At 47.7% G+C, this 26,398-nt stretch overlaps 2 protein-coding genes across 5 annotated transcripts in view; one reads left to right on the plus strand and one right to left on the minus strand.

The window, feature by feature from the left end:
- LOC119163142 (uncharacterized) overlaps positions 1-26,398 on the plus strand; it is a 166,733-nt gene that overhangs the window by 65,255 nt on the left and 75,080 nt on the right. The window contains exons 3-5 of one of the 4 annotated variants that reach the window (XM_075874134.1): positions 1,717-1,816; positions 23,577-23,627; positions 24,510-24,679. The gene's annotated coding sequence lies outside the window, so the exon portion shown is untranslated. The remainder of the gene's footprint in view (positions 1-1,716; positions 1,817-23,576; positions 23,628-24,509; positions 24,680-26,398) is intronic. The other 3 variants (XM_075874133.1, XM_075874135.1, XM_075874136.1) reach the window with 3 other exon arrangements.
- Positions 1-26,398, minus strand: part of LOC119185727 (hemicentin-1) — a 122,854-nt gene that overhangs the window by 61,319 nt on the left and 35,137 nt on the right. The window contains exons 14-26 of the mRNA XM_075874514.1: positions 25,932-26,219; positions 24,803-24,851; positions 22,224-22,537; positions 20,431-20,715; positions 19,274-19,561; positions 16,042-16,326; positions 14,411-14,698; positions 13,259-13,549; positions 10,478-10,762; positions 8,586-8,873; positions 6,181-6,465; positions 4,569-4,853; positions 3,017-3,298 (exon numbers count right to left, since the gene is read on the minus strand). Coding sequence (XP_075730629.1) covers positions 3,017-3,298; positions 4,569-4,853; positions 6,181-6,465; positions 8,586-8,873; positions 10,478-10,762; positions 13,259-13,549; positions 14,411-14,698; positions 16,042-16,326; positions 19,274-19,561; positions 20,431-20,715; positions 22,224-22,537; positions 24,803-24,851; positions 25,932-26,219 — 3,513 coding nt within the window. The remainder of the gene's footprint in view (positions 1-3,016; positions 3,299-4,568; positions 4,854-6,180; positions 6,466-8,585; positions 8,874-10,477; positions 10,763-13,258; positions 13,550-14,410; positions 14,699-16,041; positions 16,327-19,273; positions 19,562-20,430; positions 20,716-22,223; positions 22,538-24,802; positions 24,852-25,931; positions 26,220-26,398) is intronic.

Here is a 26,398-nt window from a genome sequence, read left to right on the forward strand (position 1 = left end):
TGACGACAATCTGGCTTCTTTGCATTTCCATTGAAAAATTAACCGTTTAACACTTTCCTATTAAAAAACGCTGAGTCACGATTGCAACGTGCATGCCGTGCTAGACGTGAAAGTGCCGGGCGCACTGCGATGTAATGCAAGGCTAGGCAAGCGGGATGCCTTTGTGGAACGCAAATACGCCCTAAGTACACCTCTCTTTTCAGAGTGTAATTCAACTGTCACAGTATCTCATTTAAGATAGCACCCGTTGTCTTCAATGTAATTTTCAAAGTAGTTGGACGACTGCAAATGCGGCATCACTCACCTATGGGTTGGATCGCAGATATCGTTTCAGAAAAGACGACCGAGAGCAAAAGTAAAAAGCGGACGACGATGCCCATGCCAAATATTCACTTCAGAAACAATTCACTGACGGGCCCGTCTCCTCAACCACTGACAATCTCCACATGCGCACGGCTTGACGCAGCAGTCGTGTGTTTGAAGGCGAGAGAAAGCGTTTTAAAAGTCACGCTGCTGTCTAACAGACAGGCAGCGCCATCTCGTAGAGGACACCGAAGGTGCGAGAAGTCGATGCTTTGACACTGAGGCCAAAATGGAGTGAATGCGTGGACACCGAGACACAAACAGCGAGGAATGAATGAATGGGAGGATGAGTTTATAAAGGGAACATAAAACGAAATACTATTTTTTTCTCTTATTAGTGCATTGCCCTTTCGCGATGTGAAACACACTAGCGGCGACAAGGCGCTCAGTAAAAACGCGCCGTAAGAAAATTACACATCCGGCGACGCCACCTTGAAAAATCCCGCACGAAACACCGTGACGTCATAGATTTTGACGGCTTCTACTGATGCCTACGTACCAGTTGATCGGCGAAAATTAAGTGCAGTGTTCTCTAAACGTGCCGGGGGTTTAATGTACCAAGTTTCAGGGAATTTCGGGAAGCCGCTTCGGCGAACAATTTATGAGCGATTCTTTTTAAAATCCGTGACGTCACGCTGACATCCGTGGGCACAGGTTTCTTCAAGAAATCTGATTAAAAAACACTTTTAATCCCGAAATGAACGTAAAAAAGAGCTAGAATAATTTACAAGTCCGGAGTGATTCGTTATTTCACTTGAGAATTTATTTAAAGGGTTATTTGAACAGAAAGAACATTGTGCGATCCATCATATGTACTCGAAAAAAAAAGGGGGGGGGGAGGGGAAGATCAGAGGAGAGGTCCGGTTCTTACGGCTTTTAGACACGTAATTATTTTAAAACTGGTCGCGATAAAATTTTCTTATGTCCGTGTTTACACGTTGGCTTCAACCAATAGCTGTTTCGTCAATATTCATATGAATCATGTCCCTTCCTGAAGGCACAGTCGCTTAAATTTGTGAAACACGCAAAGCACGTTTTTATTCTAGTTTTCATCAATGAAACAGGGCCGCCTGTGATGGCTTGTAACGCCGTTTCAATCCATGTATATTGAATTATATTAATTCACAAGTTGACACGACTTTAGCTTAACGGAAGTTTGGGTCCATCTTAGTTTGTAGCACGTTCTTATGCTGTCCTTCAATCCCAAGTAGCCAACCAGACTGTCAACCTTGTTAACCTGTCCCCCTTCCCGCACTTATTCTTTGGTATCTCTTTCTCGCTCTCTAGTAAAAACTGATTGCCGTATTTCGGCTTGAGCAACCGTTTTAATAGATCTTCGTGTACTTGTCGCAGGAAAACTCAACGGCCCATAGCAGCAGACACAACATAGAGCGATGGCTTGAAGACACATCGGCTTTGGAAACAGACCCCTGGCGAGCAAAAGTCACGTTTTGTGAGTAGTCTATACAGACTTGTGTCCTCTGAAACAACAACAAAAAGTTTCTTCATCTGTTTTACCGCGAACAAATAGCTATAAAACAGGTTACCGAATATATGAAGGGCTCATCAATGTGTGCCAAGCCCGAGTGCCGTTCTAGAGCGACTAAGTGAGTGCTTAGTTATACGAGATGAGTTTGACCATGATGGTGATTTTGTTTTATGTCCCGGGGCATCACGATTTGATAGCACGTGCCACAGTTCACATGCTTTACACAATTAACCGCGCATGTTTGCAGAAAATACTGCGGTGGTCTAGTGACCAAGGTACTCGGCTGCTGACCCGCAAGTCGTGGGATCGAATACCGCGGCTGCGGCGGCTGCATTTCCGATGGAGGCGGAATTGTGGTAGGCCCGTGTGCTCAGATTTTGGTGCACGTTAAAGAACCCCAGGTGGTCTAAATTTCCGGAGCCCTCCACTACAACGTCTCTCATAATCATATGGTGGTTTTCGGACGTTAAACCCCACATATCAATCAATCAATTAATCAATCAATCAATCAATATTGCTTGCTTTCTCTACGTCGCGATATCACTTTTATAAGCATACTGTCTGCATCAGTCGAAGTCACCATACATGCGTTGTTTACATGAAAACGAATATTGAATATGCAGAGACTATTCCACGATATAAAATATGCATTCCATATTCATGCAACGTCAAATTGCATACTGCAAAGATCGCACAACCACAGCAATCCTTACAGCCCCTTACTAGGAACTACTTTCTCTTGCGGGCTCTTTTACGATGCAAGGAGGGAATTTCGATGCTCCAGTGAAGGCGAAGTTGTGACGACGTTTTCATTATGCATGTGAATTGTACAGAGAATTAAGAAGCGTAATATACACAGCACTTCATATCCATCGTCACAAAACGGTAACTTGGAGGTCCTTCCAGTTATCAAACGGAACAATCGCAATGCCGCTTGCACTTTCGTTGTACTCATATACCTGCCAATTCGAGACGTAATTCATAGCCCGTGCGTCGGCACTTCGTCGATGTATAATAAAAGGTCCCCTGCGGGCCTACTATGGACATTTAGCACATCCTAAGAAAATTGCTGCGTAAAATGAAGCGAGTGGCCTAATTCGATATTCATCGAACACGACCCATCTCACAGACTGGCTCAAACAAAGATTCTATTTCTGCACTGACCAGTGACGACGAGCTCGGCTGTGTAGCTGTCGCTTCCCGCCGAGTTGCTGGCCCGGCAGCTGTAGTTGGCCACGTCCTCCGCGCCCACGTCTCGGATGGTCAGCGCGGACACGGACTCGGTGAGCATTTCCGGCGTCGCCTTGTCTCCCTCCACCAGAACAACGCCGTTCTTCAGCCACGAGACGTGCATCGGCTGAGCACCCTTGGCGACGCAGGTGACCAGCAGTGTTTCTCCCAGCACGCTCTCTCTGGGAAACACGAATGGCTGCACCCTGGGTGCGTCTGCATCCGCGACGATGGAAGCCCGACAACGTCAACGCCCAGGTGACCACGGGCACATTGCTCGGGGAATGTGAAAACGGCAGTACTGCCCCTACCTTTGCTGCAGCTTATACCACGCGTCAGCACCGAGAGTCCGAAGATGAGCGCGAGCATCGTCCCAGAATGAGATGGTATGACGGCACGGTTTCGTAGGGTCGCTCCTTGGAGAATGACCAGTCAGCCGACGTGCTACGCAGAGTGAGCGCAGGAGCGAATGGTGTTTCTGCAGGGCGTGCTCGTCGTGTCATTCCTCTTGTAGCTCACTCCTCGAACCAGTAGCGCCACGCATGAAGCGTTCCAATAACTAGCGCAGCGTTTTCGACCGAGAGCAACGTTTGAATAGAGAAATGACAAGACTTCTTGTGTAGAATTCACAGCTCTACTCGTCGGGCAAGTCATGTTGATAGAGCAGCCGCAATTACGATTTTTCGTTACGTCACGCGGGTTGACGTGACTACGTGACGTCAGCGTTTTTAAATGCAGCCACTAGTAACGCATAACACGTTGGTGCTTCAGGCGACGTAGTTCCTTCATTTCTGATACATGGGACGCGTTTCAGTGTCATGAGTCCTTCAGGGCATAGGAAATCGGCCCGAGTTGGCAAGGTGCGACGGTGTTGTGGCTAACCGGCAGATATTAGAGAAGTTTTGCCTGTCCGTACATTTCATATCGTTTACATTTGTACGGCTTACCGTGGACATTCAGGGTAGTGCGATAGGCGGCTGCATTTCCAATGGAGGTGGAAATGTTGTAGGCCCGTGTACTCAGATTTGAGTGCACGTTAAAGAACCCCAGGTGGTCGAAATTTCCGGAGCCCTCCACTACGGCGTCTCTCATAATCATATGGTGCTTCTGGGACGTTAAACCCCACAAATCAATCGATCAGGGTAGTGCGAGAGCAGGTAGCGACATCTTGTGGTGTTTAATTTGCCCAACCACAATAACTTTGCAAACCTTTTCTGTCGGAATAGTGATCCGATGCACATAATTGAAAATACTGTGACCTGATAAATCATAGCTGACTATGCTTTACGTCAGGCGTTGAGGAAAGCCTGTAAGCCGCTGCAAGATTAACTGCGCGTTTCTTTTTAGGCTCTCCATCATCAGGTGCCGCTACAAGCGTCACCCATAGGGTATATTTCTACGGTAACACGTAAAAACGTAAAACGTAACAAGGCTACACCGACAAGCTTTTATATGGTGGATTTAGGTGGCTGTGCGTAAACCTTACCGGTAATGATAAGGCTTGCGGTGGTTCTGTCGCTTCCGGCTTCGTTCTTGGCTTCGCAGGTGTAGTTGCCGATGTCCGCTGCTGCGACCTCGTGAACTGTAAGCGTAGACATCTTGTCTATTGGCTGCTTGACTGCAAACTTCGATCCACCCGGAATTCTCGCTCCGTCTTTGAGCCACGAGAATGAAAGTGGCGGCTGGCCTTCCGAAGCGAAGCAAGAAACGGTAACGTCTTTTCCGATTGGGTGGTTCTTTGGGAAGAAGAACGGCTGTATCTTGGGGACCTCTGCGAAACGTTGACAAAATGTAGGGAGTATCTGACGGACTGCTGTTAATAACCAGTGCTAACCGGCACGTAACCAGAGACAGGAGTTTGTACCTGTTTCACGCTACCAAGATGTTTAAAGGTACATAACCGTTGCACCAACTTACCTACTGCAGAGCTCCTGACGCTCACTACTGTCAGAGACAAGACGACAAAACTGGTCGGCGTCATCTTGAAATCGCCAATCTTAACGCCTCAGAACTACAAAAACAGACGGATCAAATGCGCAGGCAGAGTTCGAGAGACGGTGATTGCATCCTGCACGCTGAGGCGAAGGCTGAAAATGGGTGCAGTGGCAGCGACGGTATATACTCGAGAACAACACATTTCTCTGTCTGTGGTCTCCTAGCGCCGCCTAGCGGTAGGATCGGAAACTGTTGAACGCGCCAAGAATTCGAAGGTATGGTTGGCGTCCATGTTTGTGAAATTTCTACAGTGAACGTCTGAAGTGCAGTGCATCATAGCCGTAATGATCGCGTACAAATATATTTGCATCGTTAAGTGACAAGTTTGATGCGGCAGTCGCTGTGTTTTTTGTAAGACTAACTTTTTTTTGTTTTTAGAATGCGTCGTATTTTGCATTGTCAAAAGCTGCGTAGCGAAGTGTTTGCAGTCGATGTACATGTACGGAGACGAAATTTGTGATTACGACAATGCGTATATCAGCATAGCATCAGCATCAATGAGGTATCAGCTATAACGAGGCAAACCGCATGGGTCCGCTTATTTTGGGACTGAAAGCAATGGTTAATGTTATTTCTCAGTTACAAGGTTCTCTTTACACAAATGACATTGTTTTGAGTAGCGACATCACATAACTGTAAAAATCAAAGTGAAACCAATGAAAGGCTGTCGACGAAATATGCGGTATATTTGCGTCGTAGCATCAATAAACTTAAAAAAACAATAAAAACGGAAACCATAAAATAGCCACGTGCTTTATATCGCGGTCGCTTTCCCATTTCATCCGTGCTATATGTTTCTTTCGACGTTATCATACCGTTCGGCGATTCGTCAATAGCGCTTGCGTTCACAGCAAGACGAAGGCCGCTTCTCGCAATATTCAAAAAAAAAAAAAAAACATGTCTCGTTGCAGCTAATGCAAAGTTGTGCCAGCCAATTTTTTTTTTTTTTCATTCAGTTACGCGAATACGCATGTGAGAGGATAAAAAAGGATAAACCGATATTTGTCGTCAGACCGATTCGGGATGAATGCATGTCACGTGCGCCATCGGTCTGCGCGAAGCAGCGACACCGCTGTGCCCTGGAGTAGCCGTTCTGTACTGACCTGTGAGCACAAGCTCCGCCGTCAGGCTGTCCGTACCGAAGCGGTTGGTGGCTTGGCAGGTGTAGTTTCCTACGTCATCTGACGTCACATCCAATAGCGCCAGGATGTTAACCGTCTCGCTGAACGCCCTGACTTGAACCTTGGTGCCCGAAACCACTCGCTGTCCGTTTTTGAACCAGGCGAAACTGATCGGTTCCGTACCAATGTGGGCACTGCAGGAAACTACGATCTTCGAGTTGGCGCGAGGGTCCTTCGGGAAGGCGAATGGCTGAATTTGGGGCGCCTCTGAAACAATGTAGACATCCAAATGTGTAGCCGCTTTCTTTTACCGTGCAGTTCAAATGCTGGACGGAGGATTTCGTTCGGGAAAATGAATAGCTCACCACCGCCGCTGACGCAAAGGGCAGTCGTGCTTAGAAGCGCAGTCAGCCGGATGAAGTTCGATGCTGTAGCAGCGCGCATGGTGTCAGGATGTGAGGTGCGCTGCCTGAGCGTATGTGAAATGGAGCCGAGCCTGTGAGACGCTTTGGCGTAGTTGAGCGCCGGATTTTGACGTCATAAAGTACGGAGAATTGTAAACGCAAGTTAGAGGAATGTTAGGACGTGGACAGCTAGCGCCACATCGTGAGCGCTACGGCAACGACACCGAGGGGCAGGGAACACCGCGCAAGCCGACGGTCACTCGAAAAGCACCCTCCATCGTTGGTGCGCGTACCATGCGTCTTGGAGGCAGCATGTATTGCCGGTCACTTGTCAAAAACTTAATATAGCCACACGAAATGCATTAAAGTAAAAGCGGTCGTGTGCAGCGTCTCTAGGTCTGCAGATTTTCTCGTAATACGTATATTAGCAGACATGTCCATTATTTGCTTTCCGTTTCTCGTACCATGTTGCGCTTTTGTATTCTTGCTGTCCATTCTGCAGCGATATATATATATATATATATATATATATATATATATATATATATATATATATATATATATATATATATATATATATATATATATATATATATATATACTTTTTTCATGGCCTGCGTATTACGGTTCTAAAGTTTCTATACCACAGAATCTCACACGTGACACCTTAGGACACTAATCAATCTGTTTAGTTTGACTGAATGATATGTGATAGTGTATTTTTTAACCTTGTGTTCATAATTTTCTCTCATATGCATCATTCACTTGCTACATTAATCAGGCTATCTGCACGATTAGCGCTTGGTTGATTTTCTTTGTGGACTTTAACGTCCCGAAGCGACCCAAGCTATGAGGAACCTCTGTGAAGTGCTCCCGATAATTTCGACCAACTCCATTTTTTTTTTTGTTACCGTTACGCTGACAATTATTGACACCCAATCGTCGCCCACAATCTGTGTTGTGTGGGATAAACCTAGCGTGTTCACAAAGAAGCTGGTGAAATTTCAGCGCATTTGGTCGGCAACCTAATCTACAACGAGCATTTTTATAAACACGCTGGTGACCCGAGAGTGTGACAATAATGGAGAACTCTGGAGCCGCGTCGTAACAAGCCGCGTGTTTCACGAGCCTCTGTATTCCGGCCAATTCTATACTGGTTCGTGGTCAGCTGCGCGTGCAATGGAGCTCTCAAAGTTATCTTGACTTAGGCATTCAAAGTTGGATGGCATTCACCGACTGAAACTCAAGTAGAAGACGACGGTTGTACTCCATGAAGCACGTGACGTCACGCGCGCCATGCCAAAATGGCGGTCGCCGACGGTGGGCGCGGTTTATACCCGACCAAGGCTCATTTTGCTGTGAAATAATCTTTCACAGGCCATTTAATATACATATAGAAGCCTGTACTTCTACATTTCGTCGAAAACCGCCATTCGGTGGGTGACCGCGCCATGGCCCGTTTCACGGCCTTCCAGCATGCTGCCTCCATCGAAGGGAAATAACAGGTGTAATCAAGCAAGTAATTTTTTCCTGGACACCGAAGTAATCCGTGCGCAGTTTAACGTAATTCGCGGAGACGTCGTTTATTGAGTTAGTAGCTCGTGCAACGTTTTTTTTAAATGTTTATACTATAGCTGTTACTTGTATTACCCCCTTTTTAGCAAGTTTTGTATTATACAGGTACAATAAGTTTATCCTAATTTGGCTTGAGCTATCATGTAGACTAGGCTCGTAAGGCTAAGAACACCAATGTCAAGAAATGTACAGCAGTCGTGTTGGCTTCGTTTTGCCTTAAACAAAATACTTTTTTTTCGCTAGTTTTACTATAGACTATGTCGAATAGGCGATATTATGGCCATTATAATGTCATGGTTGATACAAGTATTAAATGTAGATATGTCGAGAGGTCAATTGTAACCAAGGATTGATGTTCTGCCCTAGGAAGTATTGTTTAACGACTTAACGATGGAAGTGGCACCGTACCGGTTATAAGAAGCTGGGAGGTCGCAGCGTCCGAGCCCGCCGAATTGGTGACGATGCAGGTGTAGTTCCCGATGTCCTCGGCTCCTGCTTTGTGGATGGCCAAAGAGGACACTGTTTCCGAGAGCTGCTTGACTTCCACCCTTGGACTGGATTCGAGCCTCGTGCCGTCTTTGGTCCAGGAAAACTGGAGAGGTTCGCTACCCTCGACCACGATACAGTGCACGACAACTTTCTTGGGCATGACTTTCGTCGTCGGAAAATTAAAGGGCTGGACTTTCGGCGGTTCGACTGGAAAATGATGGGCGAATGGTGAAGTTTAGCGGGGATCGACTTAATAAGGAATCCGCGCGAAGGCCGCTCACCTGAACCCTGGATCCGCTCGATTGAAGCTGCAAGTAGCGCGAAAGCTAAAACGGACGTCATTGCTTCTTGAGTGAATGATGCCACCCCACAAAGCGTCTTCCGTTACACGTGCAGTCCTTGTCAATGGCTCAGGCTGCTGTGTCGTGTGGCCGGCTCGCTGATGTGGTGGAAAGCGCGAGTTCCTCACAGGGTAAAAAGGTGATGCAGGGATTGAGTTTGGACAACTAGCGCCGCATGTCGGAGAAAACCGTAAGCTCACAACGGCGCGGGCGCTAAATGCGAAAGGCAGGTCTGAGTGTTGTAGGATGGGCGCAGCAAAGATTCAGGTGACTACTTGGTCAATCGTGAGCAATGAGATTTTCGAAAGGCGTTGATCTCAGAATCGAACACGGGACCAGGAGAAATCGGTCTACAAACTAGCAAGCTTTTCGTTTTTGAGAAATCCCTCTGGATTTACTTTCAACATCTCGCTGCATGCGGGCGGATGCTAATCTCTTACCTCACGAGATTCCGTGTAGCTAATCTGCCACATTGATTATTTCGTAAGTGATGAACTGCTCGTTAGAACTGATAGCCACATGTCACGGAGGCCCTGTACTGGGTCGGTGACTCGTGGGAGTGCGTTTACTTTTGTTATGTAGGATTCAAGTAACACCCGCAGCACAACCCTTGACTCTAGCGTCGGATACCTTGCCCGCGGGCACTGTAGAATCATGTTACATGGAAAACGACGCCTTCGGCGAAAATCTTCGACGCGCACCGTCACATCAACTTTTGTTAGTTTCACTAATCATGCGTGCGCACTTGCCTAATGTGACACTTGCCCGAGTGACCGATGGGGAACTCCGTTTCAGTGCATCATGCCTGGGCCGTATTTTAAGACCATCACAAAAGAAGGCGGGTAAGCGGCTGCTTGCCCGCCTTAAACCAGTCGATCAGCATGCACTGAAATCGACAACTTTATAAATGTCATCACTTCAAGATAACCCTCCCCGTTAGCCCAGTGCTCGCGGATAGATGACGCATTCGTAGTTGGGAAATTACTGTATAAATTGCACCAGTAAATGGCTGCCAAGACATGATTGGTCGCGTGAGGCGTTCGTGGTGTACGGCAAAGCACAGCTTCTATAGAATGGTTTCTGTCGCTCTGATCGAGTCGTAGATGTGGACAATATATACATCTGCACGGTGTCCAAATGATGCGCTGTTGCATTGTTTATAACGTTATAATTATCTATACTGTATCCAGCTAGCAACATGATTTCATAAAGATAATTAAATAGTGAGATCTTACAGGTCGGAAGCAGGCTAGGAATCCGGGGGTACTCCAGATTAATTTTCGGCACTCGGTATTTGATATCGCGCACTTACAACTCGGCACACGTTTAAGCGTTTCTGAATTTCGGCTTCACAGAAATGCGGCCGGCAGTCGACCCCGCGTCCTCGAACTTGTCAGTGCAACACCAATAGCACTAAGCCACCCCAAGAGGTGACATTATTGATTACAGAGTTGGTGATCTAGCACGCACCATTGACGACGAGAGATGTCGTGAATTCATCGGTTCCGGCGGCGTTTGAGACGCGACAGGTGTAGTTCCCGATCTCCGCGGCTGAAACTTCCTTCAGGGTCAGGGTGGAAATCTTGGCGGCGATTTCTTCGACCTCGACGTTCGAAGCGCTGTCGACTCGCTCGCCGTTCTTGAGCCAGGAGAACTTGAGCGGCTGGCGGCCTCGCACCGCGAAGCACGACACAGCGGCCTCCTTGCCCAACTGAGCATCGTTGGGGAAAGAGAAAGGCTGAATCTTTGGGCCCTCTGTAACGGACACGTGTTTCGCTGATAGTTGATCACTGTCTCTTGAAGTCTCTCGTCAAAAGCTCGTTTCCAAGGGTGTGCGAATAGTGATTTTTTACTGATTAAAGTACAAGACGAACAGCGCCTTACTATACGCGCCTTTTCTAGATCTGCTTATTTTTTTTTCTCTCTACTTTCCTACTTAGCGACGGCAACCGTTACGCAAAAGCAGAGGAGTAGCCGGCGCCACGCATTGGAATCAACCTCTTCTTACACACAATCATAAAAAAAGTGCCACGTGCGAATCGAATACTTACTTAGATTCAGCAGTATACATCGTTCCTTCAACAATTCTGAAATGATGTTGACATTCTTGTATTGATAATACTAGCATTAAAAAAAATCAATCGCAGCTGGAATAAACAGGCACACTCCACGCATGCGCGTAACTATTCGTAGAGTGCTTATGATCGTTACAAGGATGCTGAAATCTGTCTCTACGAACGACGTAGCCAGCTGGATTGCGTAATATCTTGTGTTCTCATGGCCATATCATATTAGCTGGAATGAAATTTGTCGTAGGTTTGTACCAATGTCGCGCTTATGTAGGTGCCTTTGACATCCTAAAGTATTTGCTAACATTTAGAAAACTATTCCTATATACCAACGACTATTTCACTTGATTGGCACACCTCAACAACCGAGTAGGACAGGATATTGACTTTCGAAAATTTCTAATATTCGCACACCCCCGTTCGTTTGCTTTTAATGTGCCCAGACGGGACCGAACTAGTCGTGAATCTGAGAAACAAAGACGGCAGCTCACCTAACGACGATGAAAGTGCAGGTAATGGAACCGCGTGGGCAACGAATGCCACGACCACATATTGTCCGAAGTGCATCTCGAAACTTGTGCTTGGTGGCGCGCTGACCTACGGAAGAGCACACGCCTGTACACGATGCTAGGAGTACTCGAGTTCCAATGGACGGGAAATAGCGCATCTTTTAACGAGTCAATTTTCCCATCTCCCGCCGCGGACAGGCAACGCCACATCGTGGAGGTCAGAGAAGACGAACCAAATGGCGGAGCACATCTGGCAAAAGGAGAGATGCTATAAAACTAAGTCCACATGAGGTTGTTCGACAAATATCCCTGTCACAAAGGAAAATTTAATGTCACTCGCTTGTCATGCCTTTTTTTTTGTTTTACTGTCAAAAAGGGAAACTGATGCTTTTCATTGAAAACGACCTTCTCTGTCCAATAAATTCACGAACCACATTTACATTCGATTTCGGATAGAATGCGTTGGCTCGACGCCGGGGACCTTTAGGGAGATGACTATTAAGTTAAATATGTTTAATTTTTGCGATTAGTCTCTACTATATTAAGTAACTGCTGGTTTGCTGACGTAATAGTCCGCGCGAAGGTCCCTAGAGGAACGCTATGCCGACCAGCCTAAATTAGCGCCCATATGAGCGTGCCCGAGCAATTACTGTTCGTTAAATCTCAGTGACATCGTCTGGTGTTAAAAAGTTCGTTAAAGAGAAACGGCAGCTGCACGCGAGATTGAACAATGAACAAATGTATACTGCTCTACGAGATGCTGGTGCAATAGAATTCGTCGTTCTTTCATGCAATTCTCTCACGACTGAGGCCGCATGGGCCGTCACGTTTAGGGTGACGGGTACATGTGGCTCAAGTAAATAGTAAAATTCAACGAATGCCAAACTGTACTGAATATACCAACGCAAAACGAAATTGATGTGATATTTTTCGCTGCTTTCAACTGAAATCAAGTGGCCTGATATCATCAGCATAAAAAGAAAATTCTATTATGCAACGCCGTAGCGTGTCTCTCTCTCTCTCTCTCTCTCTCTGTGTGTGTGTGTGTGTGTGTGTGTGTGTACGGGCTTTGTAATTAATGCGGGCTTTAATGCGGGCTTCGCAATTAATGCGGACTTTGTCACAGTCCGCGCACGCGGACTGTGACAGTTTTTGCAGAGCCCGCATTAATAATACAACGAATATACTGAATTTGTCGAAATCGTGAAGCAAAAACGCTATGACACCTGTGACGTTATACAGCAATCAGCAGACTTTACATGGTCGAATCCGGCACGCCAAATAGATACAAAAAAGTTGCTCTGGCTTTCTCTTTCTCTTTTTTTGCGTGTAATTTAGCGGAAAATGACTTCGGAAATTCTATGCAGTCTCTCAGTCTAGACCAAACAAGTGTTTGTTTTTGTGTTAGGTAAGCCTCGAACATTCCCTAGGACGACTGTCACAGCAGACTGCAGCTGTAAACGAGGTAGCCTTGCCGTGCAATGTGTGTTGAAGGTACAGAAGTAAATATAGGAGGCAGATGCTAACGATGAGCGCAGTTTTTTTTTTTAGCACAAGAATGATATACTTCTGCTATGCTTCAACTCCTGTATATACATGACAACTGTGAGGAGCGCAGTTCTCGTTGCCGAAATAAAAGGACTAAAGATACCAAATGTATTGATAGAACTGACCGGTCACGATCAACTCGGCGGTGTAGCTGTCGGTTCCAGCAGCGTTGCTCGCACGACACGTGTAGTTGGCCACGTCCTCTGCACTCACGTCGCGGATGGTGAGGGACGACACGGATTCCGTGAACATCTTGAACACCGCTTTCTCGTTTCCCAGCCCAGCGAGGCGGACGCCGTTCTTCAGCCAAACGAATTCCATCGGCTGAGAGCCTCTACTTGCAACGCAAGTCACCACAACAGTCTCGCCTGGCGGGTGTTCTTTCGGAAAATAGAAAGGCTGCAGTCTGGGAGGATCTGTAACGACGACAGGTGAAGCGGACACGACGCCTGAACGACTTACATGATCGGTTCAGAAACGACAAAGAACGGCGTGGCTCCTACCTTGTTCGCAGCTTGTTTGTGGCGCGAGCGACGCGAGTGTAAGGATGAGTACGAGCATGGCGTGAGTGTGCACGTCAGCCTCTGCAGATGTAGTAGTGGCAACCGACGACTTCAATGGTTCGAGTCTGGACGCTTGTCGTCGATTTAGCACTTTCCCGAAGTTCCGAGCGATTTATGGGGCAAGTGGCGCCACACTGTGACTGTGCGAGAAACCATCGCTACCTGCGCCGCTAACTTTGAAATTGTGGGAAACGAAGTCCCGAGGACCCAAGTTGAAGATTCGATACTGCGAACTGATGACAAGAAAACAGTGGAAACATTGTACGAGAACGCAGCAGTATATTTTTTTTGCAAATCGGTAAATTGAAATTTAGAATCGCATGACGCGCCCTTTCGAACGTTGGGGCATCACTTTTGCGCCGTCCCGCGTTTTTCTGGCTCCCCTTACAGTTCTTCACTTTGTTTGATCCTTCCTAAAGAAAACGTAAAATATACGCATCCGTTTTGTGCTACATGCAGCAGTATGACAGGCTATACCGGAATCCACTAGAGATATGTTGAGACTTCAAAAAAGGACTTGAAGTATTGCCCTCCGCCACTGTCGCTGAGGTGTAACAAGAGTATGTACCATTACATACAGTAAACATGTGACGTTTATTAACTAAGCTGACATGCTAGCATATTTCTTAAATTTGGAATGTCTAGCGATGTTTTTTTTTGAGGCTTCTACATGATTCATCATGAACGTTCATGTGCTGAGGTGATCCGACTCACCTTTGACTAGCAACTCTGAAGTGGCACTGTCCGACCCAGCAACGTTGCTGACGGTGCACGTGTAGTTTCCAATGTCCTCGGCGCCCACTGCAGAAATCGTCAACGAAGAACCCGTCTCGGAGAGTTGCTTCACCTGGAGCCTCGCCCCGTTGGCGAGTCTGTGGCCGTCCTTCGTCCAGGAGAAAGTGAGCGGTTCGCTACCTTCCAGCACGGCGCAATAAATGATCACCTTCATCCTCCCAACCAGGTTGGTGGGGAAATTAAATGGTTGAATTCTCGGTGGCTCGGCTGCAATAGCATGCGAGAAACTCCAGTTACCGAATAGTGCTTGAACTTTCAAATCTCCAGGCTTCTACTTCAGGGATTGCTGTATATCTCACCAGAGTTTCCGTCGCTGATAGTGATCGATGCAGCCATGATAAGAATGAAAAACTGATTCGAGCTGGGGTTGAACATCTGCATGTTGACAACCTGTCGGTTCGAGGATCTGCCGTGCTCTGACGTTCTCCTGCGTTCAAGTCTTGAGCGCAGTCTGCTGAATCGTTGGCGTGCAGTGGACAAGTGGCGCCACTTAGCGGGGTCCTCATGAACGACACCCCAACAGATTCAGGTTGGCGCTTCGTTTTCTTTGCAGCGCCGATGCGACTTTTTCGAATAGCGCGCTTTTAGAGTGCCCACAAATCAACCCACAAATCAGCAAATGACGTTATTCGTCGAATATTTTGTGGTCTCCTCTGTTGTCGTCCACTGCCTTCCACTGTCTGCTGATTTCGCGGTCTGCTCGCTGCCCCGAAGGCCACGTGTACAATCAGAAATACACTTCAGGTGCATCGTTTGGAGTTTCAGAAGGCACTTGTGTCCTTCTTGTTAAAGAGGTAGGGGTGAAGGAGGCCCCTTGTACATTGGGCAACTTGCGAATGTAAGTAGTGCCAGTGTTCTTTCTTTGCATGCTCTGAAAAGTGTTCGTAGATCGACGAAACGCCGCATACTTGCCACGTAGTGAATGGAGGCTATACGGAAACGTGTGATAGACATTCACGAGCACAAAGTGACAGGCAGCACAAAGAACATACGATGGTCAATAGGCACTTTTCGTCGCCCCGACCTTCCCGCCCGTTAAAAAAAAAACAATCAATCAATTTTGAGCAACGGGATTGTTAGTTTTTTTCTACACAAGTTTGAGACGCGTTTATATATGCGCCAAATAATGAGCCGACTGTACAGTTTAGCACTCTTGGGGGTGTGAAATTATGTAGCCCCAGAGTAGTATTGTGCGATTCTTGCTGTCCACATAACACATCTTTCACTTGCTGCTCTGTGTAGAGTAGGCTGTAGAGATCGACGGATCAGTAGCACTGTGTGCTCGTGTTTCGCTCGTAGTCGTTAACGCAGAAATTTTGGCATGTAGCGCGAGGTGGTAGCATAGCAACAATCAATGGATGAACGTCGGCAGGGGGTGCGAAAGGGGCACGTGCTCCCGTCATACCACACCAGCACTTGCCCCTCTCCCCCAGGCAAGCTGCACCAGAGGTGCCCCTACACCAGCAGCGATGCAACGCGGATTTGCACCCCCCAAGACAAAATCCTGTCAACGCCTATGTATACCAAATGATCATTCGCCCACCACTGACCTGTTAATGCAAGCTGTGCTGTTACGCTGTCCTTGCCGTAGCGGTTTGTGGCTTGGCAGGTGTAGTTGCCGACATCCTCCGCCGTTACGTCCAGTAATGTTAAAATGCTGACCGTCTCGCTGAGCACCTTGGCGTGAACCTTGGTGCCCGCAGTCACACGCTGTCCGTTTTTAAACCAGGCAAAGCTAATCGGTTCCGTTCCCACGTGGGCGTTGCAGGAAACCACGATCTTGGAATTTGCTCGAGGGTCTTTCGGGAAGGCGAATGGTTGAATCTGAGGAGCCTCTGTAATAACGTGGAGATAGTAATAACACAAAACAGCAGAGGCTCCGTTATCGTCCAACGAAGTAGTGGACGAAGGCAAGCTGCTTGAGGCGGCTTCTTCTGAATGTAGTTATGAAGAGAGACAGAAAAGCTTACCGCCTATGATGCCGGAAGCAGGCATGATCAGAAACGCGGCGAACAGGATGTAGCATGACTCTGAGACGACGTGCATGGTTGAACGATTTTGAGCTACGCGAAGTGGACCGAAAAGCTAGATATCTCACTCCCCGAAGTCGTGTGCGCGCAGCGTTCTGGCTTTTCACAAGAACGAAGACAGGGGGAGACTGTGGAGGTGGACAGGGTAGAGAAATAAGTTAGAGCACGGACAGCTAGCGCCACACCGCGAACACTGCGTCAACTACGGCATCGAAAAGGCGATCGAGAAATCCCGTGGGCCTGCCGCTGTTGTGCGAATACTCAATGCAAGAAGGCATGGTGACAATTAATGGATAAGAAATCAGTACCACTGTACCGGCAGCATGAGAACGGTGCACTTGGTCCCTTGCCGAAAAAAAAAAAGGAACATCAGCGGCTTGAACAGCAGTTGCTTTCGTGCAAGAGCGTCCAATTGCGACACGAGTGTTGGTGCTCATGGGAGTCGGTAAGGGGGTGCAAAAAAAGAGGCACTTGCTTACCCCAACCCACACTAACAGTTGCCCCCCACCCAAGTTACACCAGCGATGCGCCCTATACCAGCCGCGATGCAACACGGATTTGCACCCCCTCCCCCTCAGAGACAACATTCGGCCGACCATCTATCGTGCGATGTCCGGGTGAGCATTGTCGGTTATCGCCGACTGCGCGCATCGCTACATTTCACCAGTTGCCCTACTACGATTACGTTTCGTAATTAGTTCTTACGATTTACAGCAAGTGGTATACATGCATCAAGCGCGCGCATTACTCCTTTTTCAAACCGATTCGCGCTGCAGGGACTGTGAGCAATAAGTTATCTGTGCTGTATTAGTAACATCACTCTTACGCAACGCCACAATGCCACTTTTACTGTAAAAGTAGACTTCCTTAGCACGTACAAAAAAAAAAAAAAGTTTGGCGCGATGCCGTTTTGAAGTGCCCGCGCCAGCTTACAGTGACGTCATAGTTTGAAGTAGTCTACCGGTGCCTAACATATTTATTGTCGTTTTGACGGACTGCATTGTATATTTCAGCGTGTCAAGGCTCAACTCGGGAAATCTAAAGAATTCGCACAAAGAAGTCGACATTATAGAGCGGCCCAGGTGACGTCACAGTGGCGTAGCTTTGCCGCCGTTTGCGTATGAAAGTCACTCATCTGAAGTTCGACCAACGCTAGCCTAACTAATGATGAAATTGACGCGAAACTTGCGCAAATATACTTTCTATTTCACTTTTTTTAGCCGATGTAGCTTTACTTTTTGTGACTTCGACGAATAATCGATGCACACAAACATTCGGACTACATTATTATACTAATCTTCTAGCGTTCATGTACAGACACGACGTGTCTGCTGAGTAAAGCGCCACTCGAAAAGACCGCTGCGTTATTCGGGAATTCAAACTGCCCGCGTTTAACCAAGTGCCTCTTTGCAGAAGCGCTTTGACTCTGAGTTCCGCCGGGAGAGGGCGCGACAGGTCCGCAAAGTGCGTCGGCAAGGCGATGGCACGAGAAGGTCGCAATAGTGAATTATCAAAATCTCGTAAGTTCGTTGGGACTGCATTTTCGTTCGCGTTGACATGCGTAAATAAAACGCATTCATTAGTGTTCAACGATGCGTTGGGATATATGTTCTCTTGATGCAAAACATGGGCTGGTAGCGGCAGCGCGAATAATTGAAGTTTCTAGCGCATTTTGTGTATTACTCGAGCTCCGTTTTCGAGAAAGGTACTCTGCAAACAAACCGCTAGACTGAACTATCGCTTTAGAAATACTTAGTGGTATCTTTATTTGTTATATCTTTTGGTCACCTTTGGCTCAGTTTTTTTTTTTTTTCATGCCAGCGTCTACAGCTTGGATGATTACTTGCACTGAGCACAGTTTCTGCGTAAGCCGCTCCGCATACGTGCGTTCAGTCTGTGTACATAGTTACCATCTGTATGCAGTGCAAATGATATGCTACCCGTCACATGAAAACGCTATCCGCATACGGAGTAACTGCTAGTCCTCATGTCGGTTTCAGTATTGCTGCATGAATGATGCTTGTCCACTCGAAACTCTTCGGACATTAATTAGTGTGTGCCCAAGTGCGCCATGAAGACAGACTTCCCACGAGCTTTGGCGCAGTGTGCAATAAAATTAAGCAGCCCCGCCGCGGTGTTCTAGTAGCTAAGGTACTCGGCTGCTGACCCGCAGGTCGCGGGATAGAATCCCGGCTGCATTTTCGATGGAGGAGAGAATGCTGTGGACCCGTCTGCTCAGATTTGGGTGCAAGTTAAAGAACCCCAGGTGGTCGAAATTTCCGCAGCCCTCCACTACGGCGTGTCTCATAATCAAATAATGGTTTCGGTACGTTAAAAACCACATATCAATAAAATTAAGCAACCCAATCAACCTCATGGCCTCCAGAACGACGTTTCAATTATTTTTAGTCGTCAACATCGAGCCTACTCATAGACTAAATAGCCTACTCATAGACTAAATACTCATAGACTACGAGCCTACTCATAGACTAAATATGGTCTTATTCCAAGAAAATTTGTCTGGGCGGAGTCAACATGGCACGCAAGTCTTTCATAGAAAGACGAAGTAAGTTAACACCATGAGAAATGTGCTATATTCAGCAGAACCTTGTGTGGCGGATGTTCGAGTAATAGTATCACGCAAACTGTGCGTTATCGGTGGAAAACCTCCCACTGTAAGAGATACTATGACAGGTTTACCGTTACTACGCGTAAGCCACTCGAGCGTCCTCTCTCATTTCGAGCGGCTCACCTTCGACGAGCAGCGTCGCCGTCACGGCGTCCCTGCCGACGTCATTGGTTACGGTGCACGTGTAGTTTCCCACGTCACGGGGCTCCACCTTCTCGATGGTCATGGTGGTTATGCTCTCCGTCACGGCTGTCGCGTACTTGGTCTTTGTCGCGCCGCCGATGGGCTTGCCATCGTGAGTCCAGCGAATGTCGAACGGCCCCGTGCCTCGAGTCACGGCGCAGGTCAGCGCGATCCTGTCCCCCAGAGAGACGTCCTTTGCGAAAGAGATTGGCATGACGACCGGTGGCGCTGAGGAGTGCAAGTAGGGGAACAAAAAGGCGATTGGTAATTAGGGATGAATAGTTTGAAGTAACGGGTCGTATGTCATCATACAGGTAAACGACTTACATTTGCTTCCTTGTGCGTTCTCAGCCAATACCGCGGCTGCTGCGAAGAACTGCAGGACGGTACAACAAAGCCGACTGGAGCGCATAATGATTCGTTATATTTAGTTAACTATAACTGCTGCTACAAGAAGGCGGAAGATCGTTACGGCTGCGTGGGTTAACTTGTCCGCCGTGGTGTCTGAGCGTTCTGGGAACCTTTACAGAGGAAAGCGCGCTTTTATACTTCGCGAGCAGCGTGCCTTCCAGTGGACAAATAGCGCCACGCGACGGGGAGAAAAAGAACTAAGGAAGGCCTGTACCGTTGTGAAAATGGCGGCAGTAATTTGAACTGCCGAAAAATGCTGGAACGTCCGTAGCGCTGAAGAAAATAAATATTTAGCGGAAAGTTATTTCGTTAATGACTTAATGGCGTTTTTCGAAGATCACGTTTCTCATCGCTTATCCATAGTGTTACCGGCGTAGTATCAGGAACACTGTCCCGATGTTGAAATACAACATGAGAATAAGTCTGCAATGCTCAAATGAGGAAGTACTGGAAATCGGGAGGCTTTGCTTCGCCAATATCGGATTACGTTTGTACAAAACAAGTTTTTCCGAAGGCTGTTTGCAAATACTTCCACATGTAGAGTGGACACGCGCGGGTCACGATGAAGGTAAACACGTGCACCGTGAGAACATATACATACACTTTGTGTGTATATCTATACTCTTTGTGTGTTGTAGACGCCGCCATGCGTTGTGTTGACGCGCAGAGTTGGGTCGCGTTCTTACCCTCAACGTAGAGAGCGGCTGCATAGGTGGCGCTTCCAACGGAGTTGGACACCGTGCACGTGTAGTTTCCGAAATCTTCTCCGCCGACGGCTTCGATGGTCAAGGCTTCGACGTTCTCGGCGAGAACTTTGACGTGCTTTCTCGAACCGCCGGTCAGCGCGGTACCACCGTGCGTCCAAGCGTATTGGAAAGGTGCGGCGCCACTCGAAACGACGCACATGACCGTAATCTTCTGACCGAGCCGGACATTCTCCGGAAACGAGAACGGCATGATCGCTGGAAGGCCTAGAGGGATAAACGACTGCGGTACAATAACACATGCTGACCATAGCGTATCGAAGGAGTCTTTCAGGTGGTACACGTGCATAGAATCACTCACCGGTATCGACGCTGTAGCAAGGAGCTATGAGGGTTAGCACACTTGTGATAAAAAGAGAGGCTAGCTGGACCTCCATGTCACCAAACGACGTCGCCGCACTAGTCTGAATAGAAGCAGAGCGCTAACTGATAAGCGGCTGGTGACGTCGCGGTGGCGACTGAAAGTTGCGAACTTAGACGACTAGCGCCGCTCTGAGGAGATACCGATAACTACGTCTTTCATCTGTGCCTTTCATCGCGGTTTTCCTGCTCGCGATGGTTTGAATGCGCCGCGCGCTTGCTCACCGGTTAATTTAGCGTATAAATTTGGTTGGGGGACGCAAACTTGCATTACACGTTTTTTTGTGATAATGCGATTTTTTCGTTATTTCACGGCAAGTGTCCAACAGGAAAATTGCCTTTCCGTACTGTCTACGCGACCGCGTTTTCAACTGCAATTTGATCATACGCTTGAACTCGTGAACAAGTATTGCCCAGGAGGGGTTCCACCCTCCCCCCCCCCCCCCCCCTTGCCACCCCTAATACCTTTTCTTTCTTCATACTGATCGTGAAAGCTATGGCGGGTAAGAGTAAAAAAAAAAAAAACGGGGGTAGAGGCCTGTGCTGAAAGTTCTCCCCAACCATTAATGGAGAAGACGGCGCAGGTACGGTTGAATAAGATTCCTACAACCTACGAAGAACGAATTTCCAACATTTCACAAATGTTGAAAAGAAGGAGGTTGGAAGAGATCTGCCGAATGATTTGGACGTTTACGAATAACTGTGGATTACAGCAACCGGGTAATGCTCCTCCACCTAACGTGTGGTGTCCAAGGGAAAGTTTGCTATCCAGTTTGTCGCAGAATAAGCCTATTTCCACGCCTTTTCGCGCTTGTTGGCGGGATGATGCTAGTTATAGATACTTGCCGCTTTCCGCGAATATTGCATCAACGAAATTACACTGTACACAAGTAACGTTGGCGCGTAATGCACAGTGTATTTGTGTATAGCGTTTTGTGCTAGCAAATGGAATTCCGTTTGATCAAGTGAAATTGTGGTTAAATAGAATTCAGTGTTTAGTTTACTTCTTGACAGTAATAGCGATTTTCTATACAAATAATGTCATGAAACATGCGACCAGGGACGCCGAAACGGCAGAAATTAGCCTCTGCAAACAGTTGTGCTAGTAGCGATGAGGCTTCAATGTACTCTAATCTTTATGCACTTACTCACGTTCATCGAGATCAAAACCATCGAACAATTTTGTGCCTTGCGTTGTGCGTACGGAGCGGAGCTGAATACGCCAGGGGGGAAAAAGCGACTGAGAACACACTCTCAAGTATACACAAGTAATGGACAACAACATCCGGGAGAGTCAATCAGTAATTTCCTTCTAAGTGATTCGTTGACCAAATTCGGTGCTGGACCTTCCTCACCTTGGACGACGAGCGTCGCGGTGTAGCTGTCGGTGCCGTGGGCGCTGGTCACCGCGCACGTGTAGTTGCCGATGTCCTCGGCCGACACCTTCTCCAGCGTCAGAGTGGCGATGTTCGCGGTGTCCTGCTTGACGTGCTTCGTAGCCGCGCTGTTGCCGCCACTCGCACCGCTCACCGGGCGGTTGTTGTGGGTCCAGGCGAAGTGAAAGGGTCCCACGCCTCCGATCACCACACAGGCCACGCTGGCCCTCTGACCCAGGGCCGTGTTCCTCGAGAACGCGAACGGCTGTATCTCCGGCGGGAACGACGAGTGCCTGGAGATGGTCGGCACATCTCTGCGGACTCACTCCGTGTAGAGGCCGAATGGGAGGTCCCGAGCGTCGCCGAGATTTTGGGCGAGAACCGCAAATCTGCCACTCGCGAGCACACAGACGAGAAAGCTGACTGAAATGGAAGCAAGCTTTTTCATCGTGAACGCCAGAGCTTTCGAACCCTCTTGCGTAGACTTCTCGCTGGTATCTCTGTGCTCAGTGCGACGGCGTCTTTGCCTCCAGGTCCCTCGATCGGAAAGCAGTGCGATTTCATGGACAACTAGCGCCACGTCGCGTGGATCGCTTGCACTGCAGAGGATGCCTTTCCGATTACTTCTCTCACTTTTTTAAAGCGCTTTATAAAGCTCTGAAAGTAATGTGATTTCACGAACAACTAACGCTACGTGGTGTTGGTCGCTTAGACTAAAAAAAAAAACTGATTTTTCCGGCCTTTTCAATTATTTTTCTCATTTTAATTTGCGGTTTACGAAGGCGTTTCTTTTCTGTGCTTGCCGGGTAGTTTAAACATGATTTTACACGCATGTACAGCATCGTAGTCGTTATTCAGCTTTGCGTACTCGTGTAATTAGGTCAAGGCTTCAAAAAGAGGAAGTCTAATTGGATGTATTTGATTTAAGTTTCCTTTATTCGGACGTGTATGGATGTAAAAGATGCATAGTACCAACGAGATGAGGAACAAAGCAAGCAAAGCAAGGCGTATTTCCTGGCGAGGCCTGCATTGCGGTCACGAAAAGAGACAATAGTTAACTAGGCGAGAGGATCTTATCATGTCTGCAAGGCATTATATGCACATTGTTGATGCGGTGACTGATGACATCGAAGAATGATGACTGAGTGATCAGTTATGGGCAGGAAGGTTTATACTACTCACTAGTTATGTAATTCGCATAGTGTGACGCAAAATCGCTTGTTTTCTTTAGGAGCGTAAAGTGTAGAAGCTATAAGCTGATCAGTGTTTATGCAATTTTAAAGGTAATCGATCGCGACTGGTTATCTAACAGAGAAAAATTTTGTGTTACAGCGACGACCGAGGACACCTACAAAAGTCCACATTTTCGGCAAGTGTACAGAGGTAAGCAAGTCCTTATAATCGTTTTTGTGTGCTTGGGCAGTCTGAGGTGAGGCTGCCGGTTCAAAACATACTGCTCGTCACCTGATAACGGGCACGTTAATTCACGATTGGTGGTTGATTGGTGGTTGAACCAATCAATCTCCCGCGCAAGAGCAGTAGAGTGAAAAAAAAAATAAAACAGTATAGTTAATACATAGACAAATCGATTTGGAAGTGTGTTCGAATCATTTCATCGTAAGAACATCATCATTACTTTTTCTGCAACCGAAACAAGAAAACGAGAAAGAAATTAACACGGGATATGCGTACCAGCGGCCAAATTAAAGCCATGGTTTCCTCTACTGAATACTGCGCACAGCATGCAGCAGCAGAACGGCAGTGCGGAGTCGGCATTTTCAATGTATTTCCTCGAACTTCATCGGGCCATAGAGAGTTACCATGCCGACAGAAATTCCATTTAAGACTATGAAGAAAAACATCACGAGAATTCATTGTGCGTCAAATTGAAAAAAAAGAGATAAAGAAAACAAGGGGTGTCGTTGCTAGCCTCTTAGTTGTATATAATTTCCGAATTAAGAACTTTGCTATGACGCTGAGTCGAGGGAGCAGAACTTTCGATATTGCGGTCATGTGACTCAATGAGTACAGGTTATGCGAATGGTCACTGTGAGTGTCCCTAAGGACGTTCGACCTTGCTTAGTTTTCTGCGATTGCTGTTGAACCTGTTCTCGTGACAAACGTATCATTGTGTGTGTGTGTGTGTGTGTGTGTGTGTGTGTGTGTGTGTGTGTGTGTGTGTGTGTGTGTGTGTGTGTGTGTGTGTGAACGTTTTTTTGTTTTTGCTGCACCCCGCATTGTCACATTTCCGTCCCCTTTTCTCAGTGCAGGGTAACTAACCGGGCTAAGCCCTGCTAACCATTATGCTTGCTGACTGCCACAAACAAATGAGCCTACCTTCCATTATCAACGGCGCCGTGGCGCTGTCGCTGCCGAATCCGTTGCTGACGGTGCAGGTGTAATTGCCGATGTCATCGGCGGTCACCCGCTGAATGGTGAGCATGACCACGTACAGTCCGAGAGTACTTTCTCTCTGTGTTCGCGAGAAACTGGCCGTCCTGGGTCCAGGCGAACCGAAAGGGCTTCCTCCCCAGCGCAGCGACACACGTGACGCTCACTTCCTGTCCGACAGCGACGCTCGGCGGGAAAGCCAGATGCGCGGCTCGTCTGCGGCGCCAAGAAAATGGCATTACATTCCTGAATCCTTCAGCAAGCAAGCGCTTTCATCCGTAGCGGAGCTCAACCAGTTTACCTGGGGTCGCCGCGTGAACGTCTTCAAGCAGTCCGAGAAGTAGGATCCATGTCCTCACTTGCAGCCCTCCTTTCAAAGTCATGCTTTAGTGAGGAGTCGCCACTCGCAAGCCGCGGGAAAATGGTCGTGCGGCACTCTAGCAGGTGGCCTCGCTCGCTGTGCGAAGTGTTGGTACCGCGATTTTCTTTAGTCGGAACACCACTTGAAGAGTCCGGACAACTAGCGCCGCGTTGCGGGGAGCGTCGAAGTTGAGCGGGCAGTGCGCGTAGGTTTGAATAATTTGAAGGAGACACTGCACGTGGGGGAACTTTCATAACTAATTTGCTATAGAGGGTTGTTAGTTACAACATTTCAGCTGTTTAAAAAAAAAAACTATAGAAGTGAGAACTCCGATCGTCTTCATCGAACATCTTTGTTTGTCCTTCATTTGTTTTCGCTCACCGTTGTTGAAATCATTTATTTTTGCGTTGTCAATATAGGAAAAACTTATGACGACGTATACGTGCATACCTTTGAATTGGCTAGAAAATGGGCAACACAAATACCATTGAGTACCCACGGCAGGTGGCCATGAAAATAAAGCACAAACGTACACGCGTACATATTAGCACGGACGAAACTAGTTCAATCAATAGCGCTTAATGCGCATTTCGTTAGCTCTTCTTCACTTACCTACCGGAAGATACCTGAAGATACATTTTGCGGAACGTACGTTTTGATAGTACTCGTTGCCTGACGACGTCCCTAACCCTACAAACGTGCAATAAAAGAACTCGTCCGGAATATCTCCTCTTCATAAGCGTCAACGTCATTCAAAGTACATGTGTGAAATACGTACACAAATCCCCCCCCCCCCCCCCCCCACACCCTCAGTATGACATACGCACGCCAAACTGCCAATATTGTCCTTTCAGTTACATGCGATGTAACATGCAGTGTTTTGATTGCGACCAGTGTTATATAAGAGCCCCGCATGTGAACGGTACATAACTGACCTGTGACGAGCAGCTCTGCGCTGTAGCTGTCGCTACCGACTGCGTTGGAAGCGCGACACGTGTAGTTTCCAACGTCTTGCGCCGTCACTTGCGGGATCGTGAGCGTCGACAGCGTTGCCGACAACTGCTGGGCCACTGTTCGGCCTCCGCCGTGTTCCACGGGGCGGCCGTCTTTGAGCCAGGCGAAGTGCACCGGCTGCGTGCCCCGTATCGCGATGCAGGACACCACGAGGGTCTCGAGCAGCGGGTGCTCCTTGGGGAAGTAAAATGGCTGAAGCCTGGGGGCCTCTGTGTATCAATGCCAACGGGGGATGATTACGTCTCCAAGAAATATCGGGATTGAACCTTCAACGAGGAAATGCTTTACCTTGAGCCGTCGCTGTGGAATGGATCATGGTACCGAGCAGTGAGCCAAAGATCCACGTCAAAGCGGAAAGAAGAGACATGTCGCCGGTCGTGCTGCGCCT

This window comes from Rhipicephalus microplus, chromosome 9 (assembly GCF_043290135.1).
Source record: "Rhipicephalus microplus isolate Deutch F79 chromosome 9, USDA_Rmic, whole genome shotgun sequence".
NCBI lineage: Eukaryota > Metazoa > Arthropoda > Arachnida > Ixodida > Ixodidae > Rhipicephalus > Rhipicephalus microplus.